Raw genomic sequence first — 27,526 nt, forward strand, 5'->3', positions numbered from 1 at the left:
CAAATAAAGTTCAAAGACAGTTAATTCTCACTAAAATCAAGAAAAAGCGTGTATGGGACGGTGTTGCTTGTTGTTCTCATAAACATCTATCTGGTGATTTCAAAATGACGCCGCAATCATGAAGGCCTGACTCGTAATGAGTTAATGCGACATTTGGGTCTTCCATAACGGTCAGGATGGGCCTGCACACAATTCAAAGGTTTTGAAAGCATTTATACGCCGTTTATTCATTTAAAAATCACTGTCACAAAATCATCGAGAAATAATATTTTTCGTATCTTTCATTAAATGAGTAAAGTGTTAAACATGTCTGATGCTACGATTTTTGCTTGCAAATCTAATTGAGATTGTGCTACAGAAAATCTATTCTCTTATCGTTATCTTAATACTACAGTGGTTCAGAATTGATTAGACTTGATATTTTTCAAGCTAAAAATCAAAACGCAAACCGAGACATCTGAACATCCGTCACCTGTTCGGATCTCATTAATTATTTCTACAGTCTCAATTTAATTAAATTTTTAACACACAACTCTCTAAATCGTAGGCATGAAACTCAAGATCACAAACATTGTTGCATTGTTGAAGGTTGGCTTGAATTCCTTCGAGAAGTTCAGACCTGCTATAGTGTCACTAACTTAGCCTGAGGTGCTGGATCAATCGTCTTTCACATTTGCCGCACCTCGAATGTCATGTACAGAAATAAACTATGGTATGGGAAGAAGCTGCAGCATTATGAGCACAGCTCCTAAAGTATTCCTTTCTTTACATTTTCGTGTGAGCTGCACTTCGCGTTAGAATGTGTCTAATATTGATAACACTTGGATTAGTCAATAAATAATTCTCCCCTGTGAGATTTGTAAATCTTGAAATTAATGAGCACTCGACCGAGCCCAATTGCTCGATTGGCAGAAATTAAATCATTGTGCATTGTATAATATCCCTAGCAATAGCTACAGGTGCTTAATGGATGACATGGTGATTATGGGCTCGAAGTTGAAGCTGAAGATAATTTCAAGTAATTAGTGTTCTATCAGCAGACCGTGGTCTTTAAATGCCATTAATGCAGACGGTGATTGAAATACCTCATAGATCCTTCTTTAAATTATATTCATGCATTTATCGCTCGTTCGTCTGCACCTTTTCCTGCCTTATGAACGCCTGCAACTTTCCTGCTTCAAAAATCTACCGACTTTATGATTGCGTCAGGTCAGTTTACGGACGCACCGCTGCCATAATTTCTAGTGTTTATGTCCGTCTTTTTCCTTGCTTTGACCACGTATCAGAAGTGATGGAACATCTGAGTGGTAAACACGAATGAAACTTTGTTACAATTACCAACGGAGCATGTATGCTCAGACCCAGAAGTCAATATTAAAAATTGTATTTTCGATGTTGCTGCAGGCGCCGAGTTATAACTATCTTCTAGTACTGTAGCGGTAAGTGGGGCACAATGGGACAAATAAAATTAAATAGAAATAACAATATTACCTCTTTTTTATAGAAGGCAAAATGCAAAATAAAACTAAGCATCAAATCCTTAATTACATTGCTCCGAAGTAGGAAATGATCAGAACTGTTACATAGGCTAGGAATTATACAAATACGAAATGAAATAAAATATCCCATCATACCCTGGCCCTGGCTACTGAGTACATCCATGAAAATAAGGAAATGGATATAATAGTCAATATAATTAAATAAGGCGAGAAATTTGATACGTACATAAAGGTAGTACCTGCCCAACTATTTGCCATCTAGAAGCTTAGAAAATCTCTTATATATTTACCGGCACGCAGACGAAATGGAATTCTGTTTTCATTTATGAATTTTCCACATTGAAGGGCACTTGACTTAATGAAGCTGGCTGCTCGACTGGCATCGGAGGGTGGAGCGTCTGATGAATTTATAACTCCACAACAATGGATGCAAGATTGAAGTGTCTAAAGCGGCGGATTAACATCGCTAAAACCGACGAACGTCCTTAGCGTTTTGATGGTCCTCGGAAAATTAGTAAAATGGCCAATGATTCAAAGGTGAAATGCTTCTTTGAACGGCCGTGCGGTCGCCAAGAAATATATACAGTTCTATATATTTGATGTGAGGATGTTGCCATTTGAAATGAAAAATAACCGCAAAATGAGAATGAGAAGAGTAGAAATAGTTCAGACATGAACTAAAAAAAGATTAGTAAATTATGAGATATTTTTAAGGACGCAAGAATAAAAAAATATAACTCAGTACTCACTGCAGTGAGTGACAGAGAGCGCATTTTCTCGTCGACGAAAACGTGAAGACACGGACAGACAGACAGACAGACGGACATGACGAGCACAGTAGCGCCTTTTTTCCAAATATGAGAAAATGCGCTAAAAAGAGAAGGCAGAATTCATGGCTTTAATTCAACGGAACTCAGCCTTTATCTTAGAACGCTTTTGACTGCGCGCGATAGGCACCAGAAACTTCATCGCGTCTTCTTTTCACCTGAGAACAGCGACGTTGAACTGAACCGAGCCACTTGAGTACACACAAATTTAGTGTAGCCTCATGGGGGAATAAGTGCTTGTTAATTTAATTAAAATTTTGTGGCTTCAATGTGATATTTCATGGCTGAATTTAATCAAAATTGTTCTTATGGATTTTTATTGGTTATCCCTAATTCAGTATTGCATAGTTGACTTCAGATTGCGCTAAATGAAAAATCCATTCTCTCAAAATCGCTCCTATAATCAAGTAAAATTAGTCAAATGGCATGTTAGATAATCTTCAGAATTTTATTTTGTATTATCCGGTACACTTAAAAAATGTTGTAGCTGCCTATGTAAATATTTGATGTAGATCTTTTAAAAAATTGATCACAAGCAGATCGGAGTAAATGTGAATTACTGAAATTCTGTTTGAAAAGTCTTGAAAATATTTTTCGAACAGTTATGTCGCAAAAATTTCATTTCCACCGTAGCACTATAATATAAGATAAATTATTAAATTAAAAAACAAATACAAATTAAACTAATAAAAATTAAATTAAAACAAATTAAATTAAAACAAATACAAAATATCTTGGTTCTTGCTTCCTCTAAAATCGACTTTGAACTAAATAGAAACTTCCATGATAAATAAAGTCAAGTTTGCACCTGAAAATTTTCCTCAGCAGCAAGCCTGTTCTCTGTCAACCTTGGAATTTCAGTAGTAAAAGTTGGCGCATCAATTTAACATGAAAAGTTGATCAATGATGCAATAAAAAGAGTCAAAGTCTAGGCATAATCACAACGATATTGGGAGCATAAACCATGAGCAAAAGTTCCATGATGCGCCGTGTGAAAAAGTCGAAGATTTATTGCATCGTTAAAGTATATATACACAACGCGATCTCATTACGCGAATTTTACAGGTGTTCACGTGCTAAGTTCCACAATCATGCATTTAAAACATTATCCCTTAACGTTTTTTAATCGTAATCTTTTATATTTATACTATATAAACTATAGAGATTGTAAAATTTAATTTTAATCTTCACAAGGAAAATTCAGTCAGAATATTGTTTTTTTCCATAAAAATATTTCGCACTCTCGGCAAAATTATTTAATATGTAGTCTGTAATTTAATTTGAATCAATCTAGGAAGAAACAATGAAAAAGACCAGAACTGACTTCAAGAACTACACAATGGGTAACATCAACATTGGAACTGCAGTTTCCATCAAGATGACTAATCCAAATCCCAATTTTTTCGATTCATCCACGACTGCAACTCAAAGAAGAACTTGCCACTCTGCTATACTTCCTTTCATTTGATCCTTACAGAACCTTTTGTTTATGTGCTTTAAAGAGGCGTACGTTTCTTTTCTGCTTCTTTCACGAACAGAAATACAAATGCAACCGTAATTAAGAGTGAGTGGTTACTTAATTTTTGATTAATTTTTTTACTTTCATTTATGTGGAAGAGTAATCCTAACATCATTTGTCGACAAATGTAATTACTGATTTCAAATTTAATTTATTCCTATCTAACATCCGTGTATGTAATCGAAGCGAAATAAAATAGTTAGTTAGCGAAATAAAATTAAAGTGGATTTAATCGGTTTATATACCATATCTTCCTTAGTCAAATCATGTGTCTGATTTCATTTGAGCTAACAAATAATTTTGTTTTGTGATGCTCATTAAAGTGGAAAATTCAGCTAATTTTCCCTGGCCTTGTTGCTTAAATTATTTATTCATTCTTCAAACAATTTAATTATTTAAGATTAATTCTATCAAAAAATTTTTCTTATCTTTAATAATTAATCATTATATGTCAGTGCTTCGTTCACCTGAACAAATTTTCACTTACATTCATGTCACTTGTTTGTACTGAGTTGGAACAAATTGTTGCTAGTGCACCCTCGTGTAAAAGAAAATTGACCAAAATGCCCGCTGATGTCTCAGTTATTTGTCAAGTGTTCGTAGAGAGAATCTAGGCATTATTAAATGTGAAATTTTTTACATTTTCGCGTTCAGGGAGAAAGAAAATAGAAAATATTTGGTCAATGCACCTTATACATAATGGTATAGTTTATGCACCATAGTTATATGTTTAAATAATAAAAAAAATTCGTTCAATTCGAACAACATTTCATTTATATCTCTGTGAATAAAAAATTACATGGAAAAAGACGGTTACGCAGAATGAAGACTGTCAGAAGTGGAGTGATTATCCCATTTAATTATGATAACTCCGCATGGCCGCATCAATCACGTATAGGTTGCAGACTTTGTATAAAATTCATCATTTGCACAACAGCTTAACAATGTTTTCGCATTGTGCACAGTATGCACTGATTATTTAGACCACGAAGATTTCACACAGCTGTGATATCAATCATAAATAATTCATGACTTCTCCACCAAACAAAAATATTATCGTACGCTACGAGTATACTCACTGGAAACAAATACAAATATTTAAAAATATATTTGAAAAATCTAAAAAAAGTATATGGAACAATAAAAATGAAAACAGTCAAAAATGTTAAATCATGAAACAATACACAAGAAAATTGTATTTGAAAATAATTTTAAAAAAGTATATAGAAGAATAAAAATTACATCAATTATAAAAAATTTTAAATACTAATACAATACACATGACAATTATTCCATAGCCCCCCCAAGTATGCTCACCGCTGTGGTGTACCAGCCCAGGAATATTGGCAGGGCGGAGATGGTGAGCGGCGACGCCCAGGCGACAGCCAGCATGAGGGCCACGGTGCTCTTGGTCATGCGCATGGTGTAGTCCAGCGGCTGTACGATGGCCGTGTACCTGCGTGATGTATGGAGCGTGAGGATAACAAGACGATCGCGGTGTACCTGCGTGATGTATGGAGCGTGAGGATAACAAGACGATCGCGGTGTATCTGCGTGACGTATGGAGCGTGAGGATAACAAGACGATCGCGGTGTATCTGCGTGACGTATGGAGCGTGAGGATAACTATGTAACAAGATGATCGCGGTGTACCTGCGTGATGTATGGAGCGTGAGGATAACAAGACGATCGCAGTGTATCTGCATGACGTATGGAGCGTGAGGATAACAAGACGATCGCGGTGTATCTGCGTGACGTATGGAGCGTGAGGATAACTATGTAACACAACGATCGTTGTGCACCTAGGCTACGGACAGGCAAGTGCTGAATTCCAATCACTTCGAAGATCCTGAATAGTTCAAGGAGTTATCAATCGATCAATTTGTCCATTTTAGTGACGACACACAAAATGTGAACGACTTAGCCAATACACCGTACATTTATGATTTAGGCATTTTTAAATCGAATAAAAATTAGCGGCCTCGGTAGCAAGTCTGCATGCTCGTCTAATGGCCCACAGTTGTTTTGATTGATTGCCATATTTGATGAAGTACGATGACTAAACTAGATGAAAATGCTCAGTGCATGGGCATTGATAACCCCATAAATTTCTACTCGCTAAAACTGCAAAATTTATGAAAAACTTTGCTATGAGCTTGCTGATTGATGCGCACTTGTTGGATTAATGCAGTAAGTTGGACGCAGTTCAGCTCAAATCATGAACTGCCAATGCAACGTCATCGGTGTTTGCCGATATAGCTTGGTTGTGAAACTATGCTAGGCGATGTGTTAAGGACGATTGTTGTGGCCGTTTGTTTCAAAGTATTTTGCTTTGTTGTAGTTAGAAAAAAACATTTATTGTCAGATAGAATACATCACACATTACAATGACATTACAATGACAATTACTCCTATTTAGGTCTGTACAGTAGCTATATATAAAAACAGAGTAACTGCAATATAGGGACCCAACGGTAAGATCGATCATTGAATATAACAATAAAGCATGAGTGGATGAGCAATCAAGTAGCCCAAAATTAGTATCTTGGCTAAATATTACAGTCAGTAACTACTGACTAGTAACTTGCAACTACTAACTGTAAAACGAAAATCCCCACTTTTCTGTCAAAATCCCGAAGCTGGAGGATGTCACGGTGTTTGAGAGGTGAAGCATCAACTGCACTAAGGTCTGTCAACAACTCTACAAAGGAGAGTCAATAACTGCACTAAGAGGACTCGGCAACTTCACTAAGAGGAGTCGGCCACTTCACTAAGGAGAGTCAGCAACTGCACTAATGAAAGCCAGCAACTGCACTAAGGAGAGTCAGCAACAGCGCTAAGGAGAATCAGCAACTGCACTAAGGAGAGTCAGCAACTGCACTAATGAAAGCCAGCAACTGCACTAAGGAGAGTCAGCAACAGCGCTAAGGAGAATCAGCAACTGCGCTAAGGAGAGTCAGCAACTTTTTAGAATTCGCTCTAATGTAACAAGTCCTTTGTTGTACCTGAAGATCGATTAGCATATAATCCGACAACAAATTCGAATAAATTATTGCAATGAACAAAAATTATTTATTTTGATTTCATTCTGCAACGGAAACCATCTGCTGTTCAAATAAAAGATACCCAATCCTGTAACTGATCAGTTTAAAAATTTCTATACAATTCATAGGAGCAGGAAAATATACACTGTATTTTTACCTTATTAATCATTTTTGCTTGCCATCTGCAGACATGAATGCTTTGAAAGGCATTTAATTACACATGAGCTTCAAAAGGGACTCGACCGATCATTCTTTTCAATAATAGGATCAGATTCTCATTTAAAATTAATCTGTATATCATCAGGCGGGGTAGACGCCGATAACACCTGCTGTCACTTTATGAATGGTGTTGACTGTATAATATATAACTGAGCCCCTGAATGAATTACCGGATGATATTTATAAAAAGGATGAAGGAACAATGATAGCGTACAAAGAAATCGTACAGTTCAAAGAAAAATATTTTTATCACTTCTATTATTCTTGATCTGAGCAATGCTCGATTTTCTGATATTAAAATTAATTTTTGAATCTCGTGAAAAGAAATCAATGGTTGAATTCCAAAAAACAATGGTTCTTTCATCTCTAGAGAGGTCATAGATAAAATTATTGTTTCAATGCGAGATTCCTATGGCATGAGGCTTATTTTTGTCTATACTTGTCTTTATAGTACTGGAGTTTTTGAATGGTCGTTAATATTTTATAATAGACTGGCAAAGACTTTAGTTGTAATTAACAGGAATGGTTATCATCGTAGCTGATAGGAACGGTTATCCGTAAGGATAAGACATTAGAAAAGTTCAAGAAGTGACCATTTGTAGACCTCATGAAAAGAAGTGCCTGTTATGTGTTAACAACATTTTCGGAATAACATTTGGTTTTGTTGTGATAATATCTTACTGTTGAGAGAAGAATGACGAATGTATTCGAAAAATAGCTCGGATTTGTGCTGTCTCATACTTGAAATATGGGTTCACTTTCCACTAGCGTTGCATGATGTAAGGAATCCTTTTTCATATTAACTTTCCATTCAAATAAATTTTACTATTAACAAACTATTAATGATAATACTAACTATTAACAGACAAATAAATGTTCATATTCCTTTATGAATAAACGAGGTATGTTATCGCATTGACTTCGGTTGGTCATGGAATCTTATTTCGCCGAACGAGACATTTCAGATGAAATGGACTCCAAATGGCACATACACACCAACTTTTTATAAAAAGCTACATTTTTTATTGATTGGAGAGTTTTTCTAGCTTTCATTTTTAGATATTGTAGAAATGATTTTCCAGTATTTATATTTTTCAATGTAAATAAAAAAGACTTATCACTTAATATGACACATAATATTAATGTTATAGCATGTATGATTACATAATCAAAACATAATAATATACATATATGACATATAAGAAGGACATATAAAATAACATTACTATCAAAAAGTTCAAGTGGCAATCTTCTTTAATGTTCAATGAATGAAAAAAGTCGCATGACGAACTTTTTATTCTAGTTGAAAAACTTCTTCCAAGCTTTTTATTTAGTTGAATATATTTGTAGAAGTACTGGCTTTCCTTTTTATATACATATAAGATAATGAGGTGGCTGGACTTGGCAATGGTCTGACCAGAGGTCTCCACGCTTCCTTATTCAAATTTCAGTCGCAAAATTAAGTGCAAGGAAACTGCAACTTCTTTATGAATCATTTGCAACTTCCAATATTATTCGTTCATATTGTGGCCATTGGCAATGTGGGATTCTTGTATTTTTGCAGGTTAAACTACTTCTGATTTTTCCATGATGCTGATCACGTATAGTGAGATATTAGGTTACCTGTGTTCAAAAAAGATATTGCGAAATAATTATTCTCTGAATATAAAAATATTTGTAACACGATTTGCAAAAGTGATTGATATAATACTGCTAAATAATATGGTAAATGATTGCGTTTCTGAACAAAGCATATAAATATGATGTATTAATGGGTCTAAAGCATCAAAATCTTTAGCGTCTCCAATCAAATTTTGCAATCATGAGAGTTCATTCTTTTGACTTTGGCTGCCTCCAAAATTCTTCTTTAAATCTGTAGTTTGAATTTTTTAACTTTTCTGTTATTTTTTATTTTTGTTAATCACTCATTATTAAATTCACAGCAAAAATTTTAATTTCTAACTCGATCTTCGACTAAACTTTAACTTGGACTAGACCTTCGTCAGTGGAGACGACTGCATGTATAGTTCAGCCGATTTTTTCAGCATCAAAAATGTCTGCTGGTTGGGATCGAAAAGCCTGAACTTAGATTGCAGCCAGCAGTTCAAGCAAACAAATTGCTGCTAAAGTTTCGAAAAACGTCCTTAGTTTGCAATTCTATGCGAAGGATCTCGCACACGAACGAATATGCGGGATTTGGATTACCCTATTACATTCGTTTTGTATAGCGAATGTGTTTTCTCTGTAGGAGCATAAAAAATGACGAACGCGCAAATATTTATTAAAATTATGAATATCTTGACATCAACCGCTTTTAGTTTGTATGACAATGTGAGAAATGATTGCGGCTTTATTTCAAATATATACTGTATTCCTCATTAAATTTACAGAAGCCTGAATATAATCTTATATTGTGTTGAAACAAAGCCGAGCAACCGCAATTTTTTAGATTCTTCGATTTTTTACATGCCGAATGGCATTAATAGGCATATTTTTTGAAAGCACTGCCGAACAAACGTTTGATTAATCCACAAACAAATTTTAATAAATAATTTCTTCAAATTTTTAAAATATCTGTTTCAATAAGATATATTTATAAGGATTTACCCATGAGTAGTAATTTTGTTCCATTGCTGTACCGCAAAAGATTTAATATATAGCCACTGACATCCCAAACCATAAATTGTACTCATTTAATTCGGAGAATTTTCCTCGTATTCGGTATTCGTGACTATTATCCAGCTTACCTGATCTCAGAAATTGATTGGAGAATAAAGGGCGAATAACTTAACCGAGACTTACTCAGCCTGCGGTACTAAAAAATATCATAGCACCTAGAGCCATGAAGAAAAGAAGGCTGCCGCCCTGGTCTTTCATTATGCAGAGATGCCATTTAGAAGCGACCTTCTCCTCACGATGCCAGCAAACTAAAAGTGCAAGCTGCCTCACTGGTGCACCTTTATTTACAATCATATAACTATGCATTACTTTTTAGTTAAGTTCACAAACCTAAAATTAGGATTTAGGCTCCGTTTTCAACTGTACGAGTAGTATGTTTCTCTAAAATCAAATATTCAAATTTTTGCTGTATTCAACTATAATTACTAATTCAATATGGATTACTTTGTTAGTTGTTTTCCGATTAATACAGCAAATTAATTTTAGTTAAGATTTCAAATTTCAGTTCAAAACTGTATTGTGATTGCATCGGTGTGACGCAATTTATTCATTGCAAAAATCTTTATATGCAATTTATTCATTGCATCACAGAAGAGAAGCTAGTTTAGTAGATGAATGATATGAAACTTGCATTCACTCGTGCATCGAGCACACGCTGACAGCGGTGCGGGCGACAACGCCGAGTCAACTTGCGGCCAACTTCCGGCGACGTTAATCACACATAGCGACAACGCGGCGCATTGCCGGCATACCAATCGGCCCCCACAACTCCGCCCGTCCGCGCAATCACTGAAACTTGGACGTGACTAACTTCTGGAGAAATGTTATTGTGTAGCAAGTATTTAGATATTCGACGCCACATTGTCATACACACAAGAAAGTCCCGCAGTTTGTTAGTTTGTGGTGTTTTAGGTACTAGTAGAACCAGTTTAAAAAATAAATGGTGTTTTGTGTTTGGTCTGAAAATATAACATGACTGACTTAGGACTCAGTATTTTTTGTGCCTCTGTTCAATTGATTTGATTAGGCTTCAGTTGTTGTTGTTGATGCGACGAAACTCATTCTTCACGCTTTATTAAGTTATGAAGGGAAAAAGTATTCCCCCGAGATATTACAATGCAATCACGCATCAGTTGCATTGTGTCTTTCTAAGATTCTGTATAAAAATTCTATATATATTCGTGGCACTAAATCACCAAACGCTCAGCGACTCCATGACTTCCTCTCCTACATGCGTGCTTGACTTTAAGCATCCGTGAAGTGAAATTATTTGAAAAAGAATTCAATTCAATCGCTGTATATCAGAACAGAAGTTTTGCCCCGACTTTGCCTCGAACAATCGATTGCTGCAGCAGCTTTCCACTTTGAACGACTAAGCTTCGGGAATCCCAGGCTCAACTGATTCGCCATAAGCCCTAAAACACTTAGCGAACATCCGAAAATTCGTGGTAAAGTACGTAAAATGCTCCGTAAAGAGTGGCTTTATCTTCGTGAACGTCAGTGGGCCAAAGTTGCACACCACATTGCCGGCTGCGAATTCGGGAGAGCGTCTTAGGTCAGCGAGCAGGAACGATCAAGGTTGATTGGTATCCCCAAAATATGGCGTAAGAAAGGGGCCATCAATTTCTGTTGACAATGGAAATAGGGCGTGGAACGGCTGTAATTTACGTAATAGGAATTGTAAAGGACTCAGGGCAGAGAACCTTTCCTTCGTTGCAATTGAGAGCAGGTTGCGATTGCCAAGATGTTTTCCCCTTGGTGGTTATTTTCGTTCTGGCTGAGATGTAGCCTCGAATTAAAGAGAGTCGTGGTTGATGTCTGCTTTATTTCCATAATTGTCTTGAAAAAAGCTATTAAGTGACAGATTGAAATAGTAGATCGGAAATGTCACTGTTTTATTATTAAATTCAATCAAAAAGATGTATAAATTCAAATAAAAATGCTAGTTTAAATTTTAATTGAATTTATATGTACGAATAAAGAGAGTGGATTTTCATAAATTAATTGTATAATATACAATTCATTATATTAATTGAAGTGGATTTTAATTAATATAATGAATATATTATTAATATTAATATATTCATAAATAATAATTGTAGTGAATTTTCGTAAATGCGTATGTAAGGTTTTTTAAAAATGCTTCGGACTATTTACCTCAGAATTTTCAAACTAGGAAGCCATGTTTGCTCATTCTGGCATGCATAGTTAATGATGCAAAACAATGTGTGTAATGTCAAGGTTTGACAAAGATTGCAGTCTCAATTTGTTGTCTCGTGAGTTTTACACGGTTCAGGACAGGCGTGAATATAAAATGATATTTGGTTCAACGTGAGGTGGCAGACGGATAGGCAGATTGACTCATCCGAAAATATTCAAAGCCGAACACCAAATCTTATAAGACGCTTACTGTTCCGGCAGTTCATGGGATCACCGTGAAAGCTTTTGAACTTTTTATTTTTTTATACTAGCTTTTAAAACTCGTGGTCCCCGAAGCACCTCCCAGCCTGTCCTCTGTCAGAGTGCGAATTTTTGATGTCATTGACACTTGAGCTGTAGTTTTTCCAATGGATCTGTAAAATTCTTTAAGATTTTGTAAATGTGTCATGTTCGCCGTAAGTATTCTAAAGAAAATCGATCGGAAAAGTTGTTCCGAGAATCTTTTTTCATTTTTCATTGTAAAACATGATAATAGTGGTTCAATAGGAATTTAATATTATCATGGGTCAATCAGGGAACTTATTAAATACTTGCTGGGTGTTCAACATAAATTCATTGGTGCAATAAAGTGCTAGTAAATTCTATTTGCAGATAAATGAACGATATAATGAAGTAGATTTTCCTCCGTATTCTTTTGCATTGGAAATAAAACTGAGACTCGATCACATCTTCGATCGTAGTAGAAAATAAAATTCACACAAAATTGATCTTTTGTACATTTAAAGTTGTTTGTTCTGTAATAATTCGTGCAAGTCAGTAAATAGAAGAAATTTAGCTCGTTCTAGTGAATTTCTCGCATATTTAAGAAATCATAATCGTTTCCTTGTATGCGCTGAACTTGGTCCGTAATTTCTTAACTTATTAGTGGAAGGGGAACGGAATACGACAACATTCACACGAGCTGAGTGACTTGTCTGCATTACAAATGAGTCTTCTCAAGGGTCGAACGACATAAGAAATATCGTTGCTATTGAAATATCAATGAAACTGCACAGACGATGGATCGAAAATTTTAAGACGAAAAATTAAGCCCGTGAAAGTCTTTTCCATTTGGTTTTCATGCGACATTAAGGTAAAATTTTGAATAAAAACAGCTGCTGAAATGTTTGAAGCAAGGGATTATTTTTTGTGAAAAAATTCCACAAGAAACTGAATAAGAGCGAGTTAAGGGAATTTATAGCACGGCAACATTTCTGGGTATTTCACTTGGAAATCGCTTGTCAATAACTGTCGTAATGACAAATAGATGAAGTTCGATTTTTATACTGGAACGAGCGTTCTAGAGTGTCCATGAATATATGATCCGTTAAAGACTATTCGAGTGATTACTCGAGTGACCCGGCAAAGACTTGAATTATTATTTTTAAATTTATAAGTATCAATAAAGCTATCAATCATGGTCTCTCATATTATATACTTTCAATAAGCATTCATGTAATAAACCTGTACTATCCTAAAGAGACCCTTAAAATAAGTCTGCAGCCAGTCTCTCACCTGTCAATGGAGATGCAGCAGAGATGTAGTATAGATACCGTAGAGAAGTACACATCCATGGAGTTCCAGAGGTCGCACATGGTCGGCCCAAAGAGCCACATGTTGGTGAGCTGCACGGATGCGTTGAATGCCATAGCCATGAGAGCCACAAGCATGTCCGCCAGAGCCATCGAGACCACGAAGTAGTTAGTGATCACCCGCAGCCGATGGTACCTGTGAGGGCAGGGTGGATCAATTAGGGGTCATAAATGGGCTTAAAGCATACCATATTAAAAAGATTATCTATTTAAATAATTACCGTTATCACGTGCTGTTGGTGGTGAAATTGGGAACAGGAAGAGTAATAAGCTCAATTAGGATCATATATACTCAAATATTTGGAGGATATAAATTTAAGAAAAATCTCGTAAAATATTTTATTTTATAGTGCCGTTGGTTGTATTTATGGGAATGAGAAGAGTAAGGAGCTCATATGGGTTCATAAATTGTCATTCATAAGGACACTCATAAGGAATTGTCACTCATATTAGATAATAATAATAAATAATTTCACCATGGCATCCAAATATTCGGTTTGTAATGTCTTAAAAAATGTCTATTGTTTCCGAAAGGAATCTCGATCAGCGGTTGCATCTGAAAGAGTGATTGAGAATATAATTGAAACGAACGATGAATAATTGTCAACAACGCTCCTGAGATATTCTTGTGGTGTAGGTTCCGACGAGAACCATTTTTGTGATCACTAAATCATATATTTATACCTACAAACATGAACTATTGTAGGAATATCAGTTTTACTGAAATTATAGTAATACATATGGTTTAAAGAATGCTAAGGACGAGATGATGAAGTGCAGTAAAGCTGCAGTCTCCCAGTATACAAGTTCATCGGGAGAAGCGTAAGTGATTATAGTTTAAAGATTTTTTTTACTTTGTGAACCGAAAGTTATGGCATTACGCTTTTTGAGACGTGGCTCAAAAGTTTTTTCTGGCGTTCTTTACAATTTATGGAGATAAGTTCTTTTGAAAATAAACAGAAGCCAAATTAACTTACGAGCGTCGCAATCAGACGAGAAGTTTGAATTTTTTACTAATTTTGCTTTTGCTTTGAGAATACGAATTTGTGATTGAAATTATATGAGGTGATAGATTTTATTCGGGACACTCCGGTTTTCAGTAAGCAGCTGAGATTTTGAGCAAGTCAGCTAAACTTTTTTTGCAAGTCAAGTTGATCTTTTGTGGTAGTCAAGTTGAGCTTTTGTGTAAGACAAGTTGATAATTTGCGCAATTCACGTTGAATTTTTGTGCAAGTCATGTTAAGCTTTTGTGCAAGTTGAGTTGAGTATTTCTGCACGTCATGTTGAGCTTATGTACAAGTTAAGTTGAGTTTTTGTGCAAGTCAAGTTGAGCTTTTGTGTAAGTCAAGTTCAGCTTTTGTGCAAGTCAAGTTGAGTTTTTGTGTAAGTCAAGTTGAGTTTTTGTGCAAGTCAAGCTTGAGCCGTTTTTTAAGCAGGCTTACAGAAAGATATGAACACGATAAGAATGCGATTGCCGCTTTAGATAATTTTGCGATAATTTTTCCACAAATGTTATCAGCATCCGTACTAAATGGTGACGAAATTTATAACTCTTCAATCATTTGCTACTAGATTTAACCTTTACTCTTCATGTTTTCGATTCAAACCCCCAAAATTATTTAATTCAACGATCACAGAACCAAATAAGTACGAAAGAGGAGTATAAACTTCCGACTAACTCACACTGCTAAGAAATACGTGGAGTATCCAGAGGCCTTTACGTGCACTTTACTGCATGACCTTTAGCACACGACTCGAGCTCGGTCATCAGATATTCTGAGGGCCAAGTTATTTCAGGGATTGCGTGACTAGCTTGACCTACATCCACGCGTTCAGTTTGGCTACCCTTGAAGCTTATCCAACCTAGCCAGGCTAGTTAAATATATAATGACTACGTTTTTAATAGAGTCCCGAGCTTGCGTTTCAGAAAATCGAGGTAAGGAAATTAGACAATGAAAGTAACTTCCAGTTCCGAGCAGCTGACGTGTTTCAAATCAATTTCTCAAAAAATGCTAAATGAAATACGGATAGAAAGGTTATTTCAATTTATGGCCATATTTTTAATTATTTATTGTTCATTATTTTAATTCAGTTATTATTAGACAAAGAATAGGTTTTATTTTATTGTTAAATAATCCTCTTTTTATCATCATCATGATTTGCGTTGGTTTATGCATGTGCAACCATATTAAACTGGTATTTTCTCAGCAAATTTCTCAACATTAAAAAATTTATGATTAGTTAAATTCTTAAATCATATGTTTTGCCCCTTCTAACTTTTTCAATTAAAGGTACGTAAGTGCAGCGTTACAGGAATTGAGCGAAGTATGAGAACGCCAGATTCAACGCGGCTGGAATTGATCGGGCATAGATATGAAATAAGGCGCTGGTGCCTTAGGCGTCACAACTCTTATCCCTAAGACATATTGAATTGTAATATAAGCTAGATTATTCAATAATCTAGACCATTCAATAAGCTATATTATGCAATTAGCTATACTATGGAATAATATAAACTATGCACCAAGCTATACTATGAAATAAGCTATATTATGCAATTAGCAATATTATTGGCACACATCATTGGGTGGCGGAATCTTATCCAGGTTTTTATTCTTCTCTCAAGATGATGTTAAACAGGGTTAAAGACCATTATTTCAGACAAATCTGATGGGAAAATCCGAATAATTCCTTAGCTGATATATTGCAATAATGAGCTAATTAACCACTTATGAAATGTGCTGAATTGACTTGTTGAAGCTTAACCACGGATATAATTTAAGAAATTAGATTCAAAATTTTTTTTTCAATTACCAAGAATAGGTTTTACCGTACTGTGGAAAGTTTAATTATCACTTATTACTCACAACAGTCGAGTTTTGTGTACGATTTAGTCATAAAATCTCTTGATACTTTTTTTTAATGATTGCTCTCATGTTGATTATTTTTTATATTGATATTCCTCACATTGATATTTTGTGCTATTATTATCTTTGTTCAAGTGCGTGTAATAAATCTTAAGTTAGAAAAATCTTCTTGATTTCACGAGCTATCTTACAGATAATATTCGTCTCTATTAACCACTGCCACTGAAGTTTGGTCGTAAAGCCTGCGCTCCTCAAGCTCATATACACGCAGATAACTGCGTGTGATATGCTCCAATTATAAATGCACTCATAGCCACTGTGTAGATCATCTTGATCAAGTTTTTTCTGCAAAAGGGCGTATCAGTGCTACGTGCATGAAGTGTGTCACTATTTTGACAAAATAACCCTAACATTTTTGTTAGTTTACTATGCATGAATCAAAACTGTCAGCCGTGATTTGGATTCCGGTAGGTCAACGTGACCCACAGTTTAGTCGGAGCACTTTTACCTTTAATCTCAAACTTCTTAGATTTTGCTCGCGATGTTCATGAGAAGTTTAATTAGCGTATAATTAAATCGGAAGCCATGTAGGTATTGCTATCTCTTTTTGGTTAAAATGAGAAGAGGTGAGTGGTAGCTTAAATCTTTCATTTCACTCTTGCTGAGTAGTTTGACTAATTTAGATTTAAAATTAAATGAAGAGTATAATAATGTGCCCAAATTATATTATTCGGGAAATAAATATTGCACTTGTTTCTTTTTGTCTCTGATGGTAGTGATGATTTTTAAAAACGGAACGATGATCTCAAGTGATGATCTTTACTTAAAGAGAACCATTACAAGTCTCCCGAAAAACTTGTATTCCCTCACTGTAAAAACCTGCTGAATAAATTTTGAAAACAATTCACATATTTTCAATCATAATTATTCTTCACTATCACCTAAATTTCAGGTATCAATTCATTGAAACTGCGTTTATTCCTAGCTAGTAACTAAATTATTTAAATGGTAGCTCCTAACTATTGATCTAAACAGCACCAGATCTGCAGACAATGTCCATCACTAATCTCATTCAGATTATTTTGTTTAGCGATTAAAGAGAATATCAAAAGTTACGTAAGATTAATTTCTCTGATTTTTACCACAACCTTTCTCGTGTTATTCATATGAATGAGGCCTTTGTAGAATAACATATATGAGCTACTTGGTGCAGTGAAAAATTTAACTTTTAGTCACAATTCTTCAATTTCAGAGAAGTCATCTGCGATGCTAATATGATACAAAAGTCAATAAATATTGTGAACTATAGGAAAAGTTTAATTCTACCTTTCGTTTCACATCTAGAAAGAAATAAAAGATTAATTTAATCTAAATGCATTTTTTTTATTTTTTTTTATTTGTTAAAAAAATTCTAATTTTGTTATTGCGAGCCCATTCCTAGATGGGCTGCTAGCTTTTTTTCAGTTCTGTAATGAAAAAATACCCTAATGTTGAAAAATATGTAACAGACCAACCTTTTTTTCAAAATTGTGCGGAATAACTTGTGCTCATCAGGTTATTAAGACTGATTTGCCTCTGTTACACCAATATTTTTAACAAAAAAAGAAAAAAAAGAAGTTTCTGAAAAAATAATGGTAAATAGTAGCAATGTAACTATAATCATTTTCACTATCCATCTAAATTCTAATACACAGAAATGTTCTTAAAAGATATGTAATTACTGAAAATTGCTGTTACGTGTAAGCTTTCAACGCGGCATGATTCGTAGGACACGTCCAGATCCAGCCGAGCCAGTTAGCTTGTCGCCCAAAGGGCTTAATTATGTTCTGGGCACTGCTTGAATAATTCACGCACCAGCATTCAATGCTTATGTAGTGAATCAAAGTTTGGGGAATCAAGCGTGCGCGGACTACAAGCGTTTTAGGTTGCTCCTTCAGCACAGTTGCAACTCCTACGAGGAAACTCCACGGATAATAAAACTAATATTTAACTTACTTCAAATTTGAATTTTTGTTCGCGGTTTTACTCGAAGAGAATTGAAAAAAGTATTTGAATATTTAGGTCTCGGGCTCAAATTTATCGGAAAATGCTTTGGCAAATTAATAAATTGCTTGATGCATTCAATAGTACCAGGTATTGCTATCATATTATTAATTATGGACAGGGATTTTTCAATAATATAGATAATATTACAATGAAGCGGATCCCAGCTGCAAATAGAATTGATAAGTTCCGTTTGCCAAAAAATCTAATAGATTTAAATTCAAGATTACGTGCTTACGTTAGCAGCTGAGGTAGCCCAAATTTCATCATTATAAGAGGAGCTCAACGTCGTCCCTCACTACCCGCCTCCTGAACTCTGTAATCTTCTCTAAAATTATGGAATTTATGCTTCCTCATGAAAAACCTTAGTAGGTGCGCCACGCAAAAATTAAAATTTACTTAATATTCACAATTTTCTACAAATCACAAGAAAAAAAAGGAATTTTCATTAAAAAATTTTCAGCTATTGTTATGTTCATTTATCGCAATAAAATAAAATCCAGTGCTCAAAACATCTTGAAATATTATTTGCAAATTACAGTGAATTACAGTTTCAATTAATAATTAGGGGAACTTAAATTCACACCATTATGAGTATTCAAATACTCTCAAATTTTCATTGGGTAATAAAAAAATTAAATTTCTCTTTGAATTTCTCATAAAAATTATGCTCCTGGTAAACCTTTAGAAATAAGTTTCCATGCCAGACATATTTTACCCTTTTTTATCCAATTAGTCCCTAAAGCACCCACGCAATTTCAGAAATTTTGCAATTTTTTATTTGAAGTGCACTGTTTTAGCATTAAAAGCTTATCATCTGTTAGTCAAAATAGAAGGCCTGTTGTTAAAAGGCTCGCGCACGCATTAAAAAATGTCCTGCGCACTCAAATTTCAATATACGAGATTTGAGGTGCAGCAATAGTGCCAGTTTGAGCGAATAAAAATAAGGAACAAAATTCCTAATTTACACTATCCATAAAATCATCAAATAGATTGATTTCTTATTGATTTTTCATTAATTTGCAATATTACTCAAACAAGTTAGATCAATTTAAGAGCTAGATTCTAATTTCAGCTCTTGGATTATTACATCTTTAGAATGAATGAACAACGACTCCCCATTCGCGCAAGCCAATACGGTATAGATACGCCTTTCAACAAATTGTAACTTATTTGTTTCAATGCCGCTTAGCGGTATTCCCTGAATTCGTTTAACATTCTTGCTCTGTTGGTCGGTGCAGCCGATAGCGTAACAGCTCTCACTGTATTGGAGTCCATCGCTTGGAAATGAACTTAGGCCTCTTGAGGCTCTAGAAGTGGTGTCTCTTCGAACGTCACGACCTGGCTTTGTTATCTAATACTTACTTTTTTTAAAGTCCAGATTCCACACTAGACAAATGCATCAATAATGTAGAAAATTTGCGTATTGTCAGCGGTTCGCACTTGCCCAATAATAAACTTTATAAGAAAAAAAATGCTTCAATGCTTCTAGGCGTTTGACATCTGTGAAAAATTGCTCATATTTCTTATTTAATTAAACCAGGGCTTATACATGCATTCTCGAAGTGTAGATAATACCAAATTTAGCTTAAAATTCAATTTTCCAATCAAAGTATCATATTTGATCCTGTTAGAGTAAAAATAATTATTAAATGCCGGATACTATCATTCATTATGATTTTCATGGCTCCCACTTCAAATAACATTCTCCCACTTTCAATAAATTTCAAACAGTCGTACCTGCAGGCACATCGCTATTGTTTGCAGCATCTGACACATTATAACTTTTAGCTCCGGCTGTTAAAATCCCTTATTGCCTAAAGCTGTAAAGCAACATGCTTATCATTCAAAATTAAGCCTCCAAAAAGAATTATAAATTTGGGAGAGATAAAGCAAGTTTTTGGAAAGTTGTATCAAAGCGTTGAATTATTTGAAACTTATTATTTATTGAGGTCTGATAACTCGAGAAATTGTTTTGATATCTCAAGTCTTTGAACTTTATTGCTCGATTGCAGGTGTGCGTAAAGCTTTGAAAGGCCTGTCTATTGATCACAGCTCGCACACCTGCTGTGTTTCGAGCATTGGAGCTTCAATGAAATCTGTCCTAGGCTGGCCAACATCAGTTCGATTGAAGAATAGTTGCACTAAATAACAAATTGAGATTGAGAATCACTGAAAGTTGCTCAATGGATTTTTGTTTCAGTCAACTGAAGTTCAAACAGAGGCAGCGGCAAACAGAGGCAGCGGACGAATTAAATTTCACAGGACATTGAATGTTTAGAAATTTACCATTTATATAAATGAAATTCGAGTTAGGCTACATACATTACTATTTGATATAATAAAAGTTCGGCGGTAGTGAAATGCTATGTGCTCACATGCAAACATGCAATTGTTTGTACGGTACTTTATATAGACTTTAGCACCATAATTTTTACGTTCGTCGATACTTCGTACATATCTTCTGTAGTCAAATTCCATTGACATCATCTGATACACACAGAAATGCCAGCTTATGCGCATGATTGTCGTATGTTGAACAACATGAACCAGCGCTTTAGTTGTAATATGGAACTGTACTTCAACAATGCTGAAGTACTAAACATCTTCTGCAACTCTAGCACTGTTCTGCAGGTTAGTACGCATGAAAGAAATCGAATTTTCACACATGTATTTAGAAAACGGGTACGTACAATGCGTTGTGCCGTATAGTCCATTCCAGTTAAACTCTCTAAACCCCAGAATGAATGAATTCCGGATGTTTACAGAACCTGGAGTACGGAAAGCTCGAAGTTTAAATTTAGAAAGATTGTTATGCCAAAAATGAAAAGACTGATTTGTTTAAATTTATGTTATTCCTCAAAAACAACGCTAGTGATGACGATGGTCATGCCTCAATAAGAAGCACTTGCGACATTAACGGAGAACCTGGAGCATCTAAAAAGCCTCTTCTAGCTTTGATGGACGTGCAATGGGACACTTACAGCCGCATTTTGTATGGTGATCGAGCCTCTCCAGGCAGTCATTTTGTCCGCACGTCTCAGCTAATATTCATATCTCGTTTGTCTTGATATTTATTTATTCGATCCAGGATGAGAGTCATTTCGCTAAGCACGTGTTCATTTAGTTAAGTATGTAGAGTGCTTCGTTTCGTTGAGTGATGAATTAGATATTTTGTTGCTTTAGGTGAGTTATGCTGTTTTCATAGAAAGTGGCACAAGTTCAGAAATTTGTTTCGAATATTCATTAGGTTATATAGAAGAAAGACTAGTTTACGGTAATACATTCCTAGTAGAAACAAAATGTACGCAAAAAGTAACATTCGTGTCCTAAAACTCGCAATCGCGCATGACGCTCCCAATTACAAAAAAATATAACTCAGTACTCACTGCAGTGAGTGACAGAGAGCGTATTTTCTCGTCGACGAAAACTTGAGGTCACGGACGGACGGACAGACAGACAGACAGACAGACATGGCGAGCACAATAGTGCATTTTTTCCATGAATGAGAAAATGCGCTGAAAAGGATTACTTGAACTCTTGACGGACCTTTTCTCATCGAGTCAGGGAAGTTCGCTCCTTGAGCCCCCAGGTGACGACTCGTGCAAACAAGATCCTGTACGAAGTTAGCAAAGCTGCAGAACAGAACTAAAGCTTGTAGGCTTTTGAGACGCTGTTCAGTTGCAACCAAAAGTGCAGTACATGTTTTCGTCAAGGATAGAAAGACGTAGAATGCTTGAATTTTCTCGCTGAGTTTTTGGAATTCTTTCAATAATAAAGCTTATGTCACAGCACCCACTAAACATGGTATTTAATAAGTAACTCTTTTTGAATTTTCATCAACTCTCGTATAAGTTAGAGCTCTTATTTATTTACCCATATCATATTACCCTTAGAATTTCGCGCTAAATTAAATATTTAAAATTTCATGGCATATATACTCGAAAAATATGCTCTTATTTTCCGCAAGATAAAAAGTAACTTATGCACAAATGATGACCTGGCTCAATACCAAAATTTGTTACTCAATGTTTCAGAAGATATTATCCGAGCTCTGGTTGATATATGCATTCTGAACATAAATGCAATGGGCTCATATGATTGGCTTTCACCAGAGATGATAGACCATGTAGCGGTGAATGGTGAGCGTGGTTGGTAGGAATGAGAGACTCATGAAAGGAGACATAAGGAAGCTTGAGATGAGCGACGGCGGTGGGTAAAATAATCAAGTTATGTGACGAGGAAAATACCTTTTAATTTGAACAGGCCGTTAAACAGGCAACAGGCAGTTGAACAACAACAACAGCAACTGCCTTTAAATTGAGCCGGCAACATGCAGTTGTGGCGAAATGTGTGAGAAATAAAACGATGAAACTATTAAGAAATAAATAAAAATAATTTACCTAACAACTGGATTTGATCGTTGGTTTAGTGTTTCTGATCACGCAATTGCTTAAACCGTAAAACTTGGATGGCGAGTGTGAATATGTGTAAACCGCTTTCAAGTGAAATAAATACGATTTATGCACCAATACAATTCAGGCATATCATGCATGAGTTCGGAGATACCCATTGGTAATAATTTTTTTAAATGTAACGGTAAAATGGTGTGACATATATATAAATGTGAGGAAACCAAAGAAAGTGAGGCATATACAAAATTTTGGGCACCGTTTGGTTTCCGTGGTTTTTCTCATCCGCAAAAAATGTCCAGTTACACGTCAAAATATGAAAGGCGACAAAATCCTTGCAAAAGATTCTTGTCGAGCACAAAGACAAATATGACGGCATTTCTGTTATTCTAGCAGATCTACATATAAACAAATTTGCATGCAATAACGTCTGAAGCAAGTAGTAGTTGAGAATAAGAAAAAATGATGATTTATGCCATGCGATATATTGAAAAAGTTTATCGAAAAGAGTTATACTCAAAAGAATTACATTTGAAGTAGTTAACTGCAGTCAAAAAGATCTTATCAGCTGAAAGCAAATGAATAATAACATTTGTCTTTAATGTTCTTTAATTCAGTTTCCACCAACTTTTATTTTTGCTAAATCCGCCCGATTTCAAGTATTTTTTTCTCTGTCTGACGTACTATGGGAAGCCTGATATACTGAAATTAATGAAAGGTAACTATAACCTGGATAATATGGTTCATGGTTTCATTTACTAGTGATGCCTTAAATCTCTTTAACTTCCTTGCCTGGGGCCGGAATTCCGCAAAAAAGATCTGGCAGCGTGCCGACCCGCCATTTGTTCGCCTTCATATCGTCATGATCTTTCCGGACGACGACAAAGCCTACGTGAAGGTCAAAGCTGATGCTAAAATATATTTTAAAAATTTTTCTTACATATATTGAGGAATTGTTAGCATTCAGTCGTGTTTTTGGCTTTGTGAGGCTCGATATAACTCCCAGTCATACAGCTCCCAGAATGTCTATAATGTGGCCTTTATAATGAAAGTATCTGTTTATGTTAGTAATAAATTAGGGATCTGTTTTGAATGAAGAATGTGGATAAAATGGGCCGCATATTTGCATAATCGACATAGCTGCTGAAGTGATAATGTTAGAAATTGTAAATTCTCTTATTAATATTTGAAATGGGTTTTCATTGTAGGTACAAATAACTTAATGATTATTTATGAAGTTCGACTTCCTACAATTCCACAGAAATTAAATATTTCCACAATATTCCGTATGATCGTATCTTTTCTTCAAAAGAAAATCTCGTTTTTCAATGGGATCGTGGCTCCTGCCCTTGCTTCTATTTCAAATATGGGAAAGTAAGAAGCTTGTTTCTGTCAAAGTCGCAGGAGTTGCATCGTCCATAGACCCTGGCTGCCTTATAACTTTACCGGGAGCAAATCTATGCAATGTTCAGATCACTACGCGACAATATTTTCTTTCAAGTTTCAACCCTTGGGTCGCATGCATTTAACCTGAAAATAGGAAATTTCTTTATAATTTCGCGGAAATCCTACTTGCAATGGATGCAATGCTCAGAGATATGAAATTCTATGTAAATTTAATGTTTGGCCTCAGTCTGGACGATATCTTTGTCGAAATAGATCAAATGTCTGGACTATGTGAAGACAATATATCATTCGTTGCGGTCACATCGGCACTTCACTCGAAATAGTTTTTGATTTATAAACATATTTCAAATTTCATTCGTTAGTATTTAGGAACGTAAGTTGTTTGATATGTGATATTTAAAGTAAATTTTACACTTGGAATTGATTTATCATAGTGGATTGATTCAGTTTTCTGGCAACTTGTTGGACATCTTGCCTGCTGCTATGCCATCCCATATACCCAAAATATTGGGTTCATAATAAAAAAAACGAGAAAGGGAGTGTTGTAGCCAAAATATCACACATTCTATAAATAAACTAAAAGAATTGTTAAAAGTAAAGTTATTGGCTGTTGCTAAGCAATCTCTCAACTTTATTTCTCGTAGAATATCTCAAAAATACTTGACTCTAAAATAATTTGTAATGATAAAATTAATCAGTACTTAATTCATGTTTTTTTTCCTAATTAAAATGAAAAACTTCTTTGGAATAACATATTATTCGGTATGTAAGGTATCTCATTCTATAAGCTAATTATTGAAACCTATATATATTATTTCCTAGAATTGTATTAAAAATTATCCCACTTTTTACCTAAATTTATTGAATACAATTATTTATTTATCATTGCAAATTCGAATTATAAAATTGAATATTTTGCTCTATTCTATCATCACTTCTTGTTCAGTAACCACCTTTAACATTTGTTACTTTGTTTGTCATTTTTTTGTCAACATTTGTCATTTGTTGCTCGTACGCCAGCCCAGCGTTGCGACCTTCTTGTCAGCGAAAATAAATAATTATAAATAAATAATAATTTTGAACGAAAATAAATAATTTGCGCATAAAAATTGTATTTAACAACAGAACACAAGCACAGAAGAAGACAAACGAGCACAGAAAACGCGAGCACTGAATGATTCTTAAAATCACGTGTAAATATTCGGAATACGATTCCCAACTAAGAAACGTGCCGAATATTTAGTCGAGAGACAGCATCTAACTGAATTAACTTCGAAGATTAGAATTGATTATAACTGAGTTGCGTATAGCCCACACAGGGCAACCGGACGATTTATTCAATAGAAGTACCTCCAAGAACTTCAATTCAATATCAGCTATTTAAAATTTATGGAGTCATGTGGCAGCGACGGGATTTTGTGTCGTGAATTTGTTTTTATACCGAAATAACGTAACATAATTGTTCTTGCTTGAATAGTGATAATTATTATTGTTTCTAAAACATTGTTACGTGAAAATATTTTATTTGTACTTTTTGGTTCTGCGCGACAAGTTTTGTAATTCAGCAAAAGTTATGGTCTCATTTTATCTAAAAATTGGTTTTGCTTCCAAAAATCCCCAGAGTTTCATGTCACTGAATCGTTGAATTAGCTTGGTCTGAATAGTTTTTCACCCACACAACCAACGAGCGCCATGGACTTGCAAACGAAAAAGACTTGCAAACCTTTCTTGTTCAGCTATTTTTCCTGCCCAAAGATAAAAGAAGAAGTTGCAGGTCACTTCTCGCTTGACTTTCTTTTTCATACATACTAAATTATTAGCTCAACTACGAATTTCCTATTCTACGGCGCGAGATAGCTTAGCAGCTGAAGCGCTAGTAATCATAGGGTCACTAAACCAAACGTATTTCCTATTCTAGATGATCATATAGAGTTTTCTAGATACTCATTCATCTGGCTGAAAAACAAATTGGTGAATTTTGTTCTACTGTTTCTCGCGTATATATATTCGCTATTGAAATATATATTTTTCCTTTACCAATTCCGATGGATGACGTTTGCGACTCGAGGCAGGTTTGCGAGGAAGGTGTCCGCCATCTCGCCACCACAAGCCACATCGATTATTGGAGATCTTGACTCAATACGCATCGTTGCACGAGAAAACCTGTAGCCTTGTGTCAAGGTCCTGCAGGAAGTATAATATAATTTCTGCCAAACCCATGAGCTATAAATTACTTGCAGCCGCTGGTAGCTGCCTAATTACGTGTGGAAATGTTCTGCCAATATCATTTTAGCTAATAACTGTATTTTGATACACGGGAAGTGGTATAGCCTGTCACTGTAAACGGAAACGAAGTTCCAACAATAATTTTAAAAATACTTGTTTTCCTGACAATGAATGACGTACGTATTTAATTACATAATTCATCAATATTACTATTTGCTCGAACAGTACATGAAGCTTCATATTTATTCTTAGGCTACGAACTTTCCCATCGCTGAAATAATTCATTATTCGCTGTTGAAAACTCCATAAATACTCTTCAAACATAGTTCACAGTCCCAAATTATGTCTAGTAAAAATGTTTCCTTCTTTTCCACCGTTTCTAAGCCAGTTTCTTCAAAGTATGGACGCCGAAGAGTTATGTCTCAACCATCGCTCCAGCATGGCGATGTATAGCCTAACGAAAACATACCGCTGCCCGCTAGAGCCTCTCCTTCACTCCCAATTTTCCTTATCTTCTATAAAAACCCTGGCACCTGGCACTACATAGCGTTCAGAACCGTATTTCCGAGCCAGGCTGTTGGAAAAATATTTAGATAAATAATAATTATTGAAAATCTTTCAGGTTATGGTACACGTTTAATTACGAGTTTTTAATTTTTCTTATTAAACTGTCAATTTATTTGGGCGCACTAAGTTGCATCAAAATCTCAATCATTGGTAATATTTTTGGAAACCGGTACTTCATAAAGTCAATCATATTTAATTTTCCAGTTTAAAGCGAAGAATAGCGAGAGATAACAGCAGTATTGACCGCATGTAACTTTTTTAATTAAAAATCTAAATATTTTGATGCTCCGTTCTAGAGTGCTGGAAAGCAAATATCTCCTCCATATGCTACCAGTTTTTTCGTCATCAGTTTTTGTGACAGGAGTGGGCTGCTTTAATCAGGAACTCGATGAAGCTCTGAACGTTTTACGGTGGCTTGCTACTCATC

The 27,526-nt window shown here is 35.1% G+C and overlaps 1 protein-coding gene across 1 annotated transcript in view; it reads right to left on the minus strand.

The window, feature by feature from the left end:
• The window catches only part of LOC108665428, a 48,297-nt gene extending 21,844 nt beyond the window's left edge, over positions 1-26,453 (minus strand). The window contains exons 1-3 of the mRNA XM_047881942.1: positions 26,344-26,453; positions 13,501-13,713; positions 5,163-5,301 (exon numbers count right to left, since the gene is read on the minus strand). Of these exons, the coding sequence (XP_047737898.1) occupies positions 5,163-5,301; positions 13,501-13,713; positions 26,344-26,453 (462 nt within the window). The remainder of the gene's footprint in view (positions 1-5,162; positions 5,302-13,500; positions 13,714-26,343) is intronic.
• Between the last annotated feature and the right edge of the window lie 1,073 nt (positions 26,454-27,526).

This window comes from Hyalella azteca, unplaced genomic scaffold (genome assembly GCF_000764305.2).
Source record: "Hyalella azteca isolate HAZT.00-mixed unplaced genomic scaffold, Hazt_2.0.2 contig9186, whole genome shotgun sequence".
Classification (NCBI taxonomy): domain Eukaryota; kingdom Metazoa; phylum Arthropoda; class Malacostraca; order Amphipoda; family Hyalellidae; genus Hyalella; species Hyalella azteca.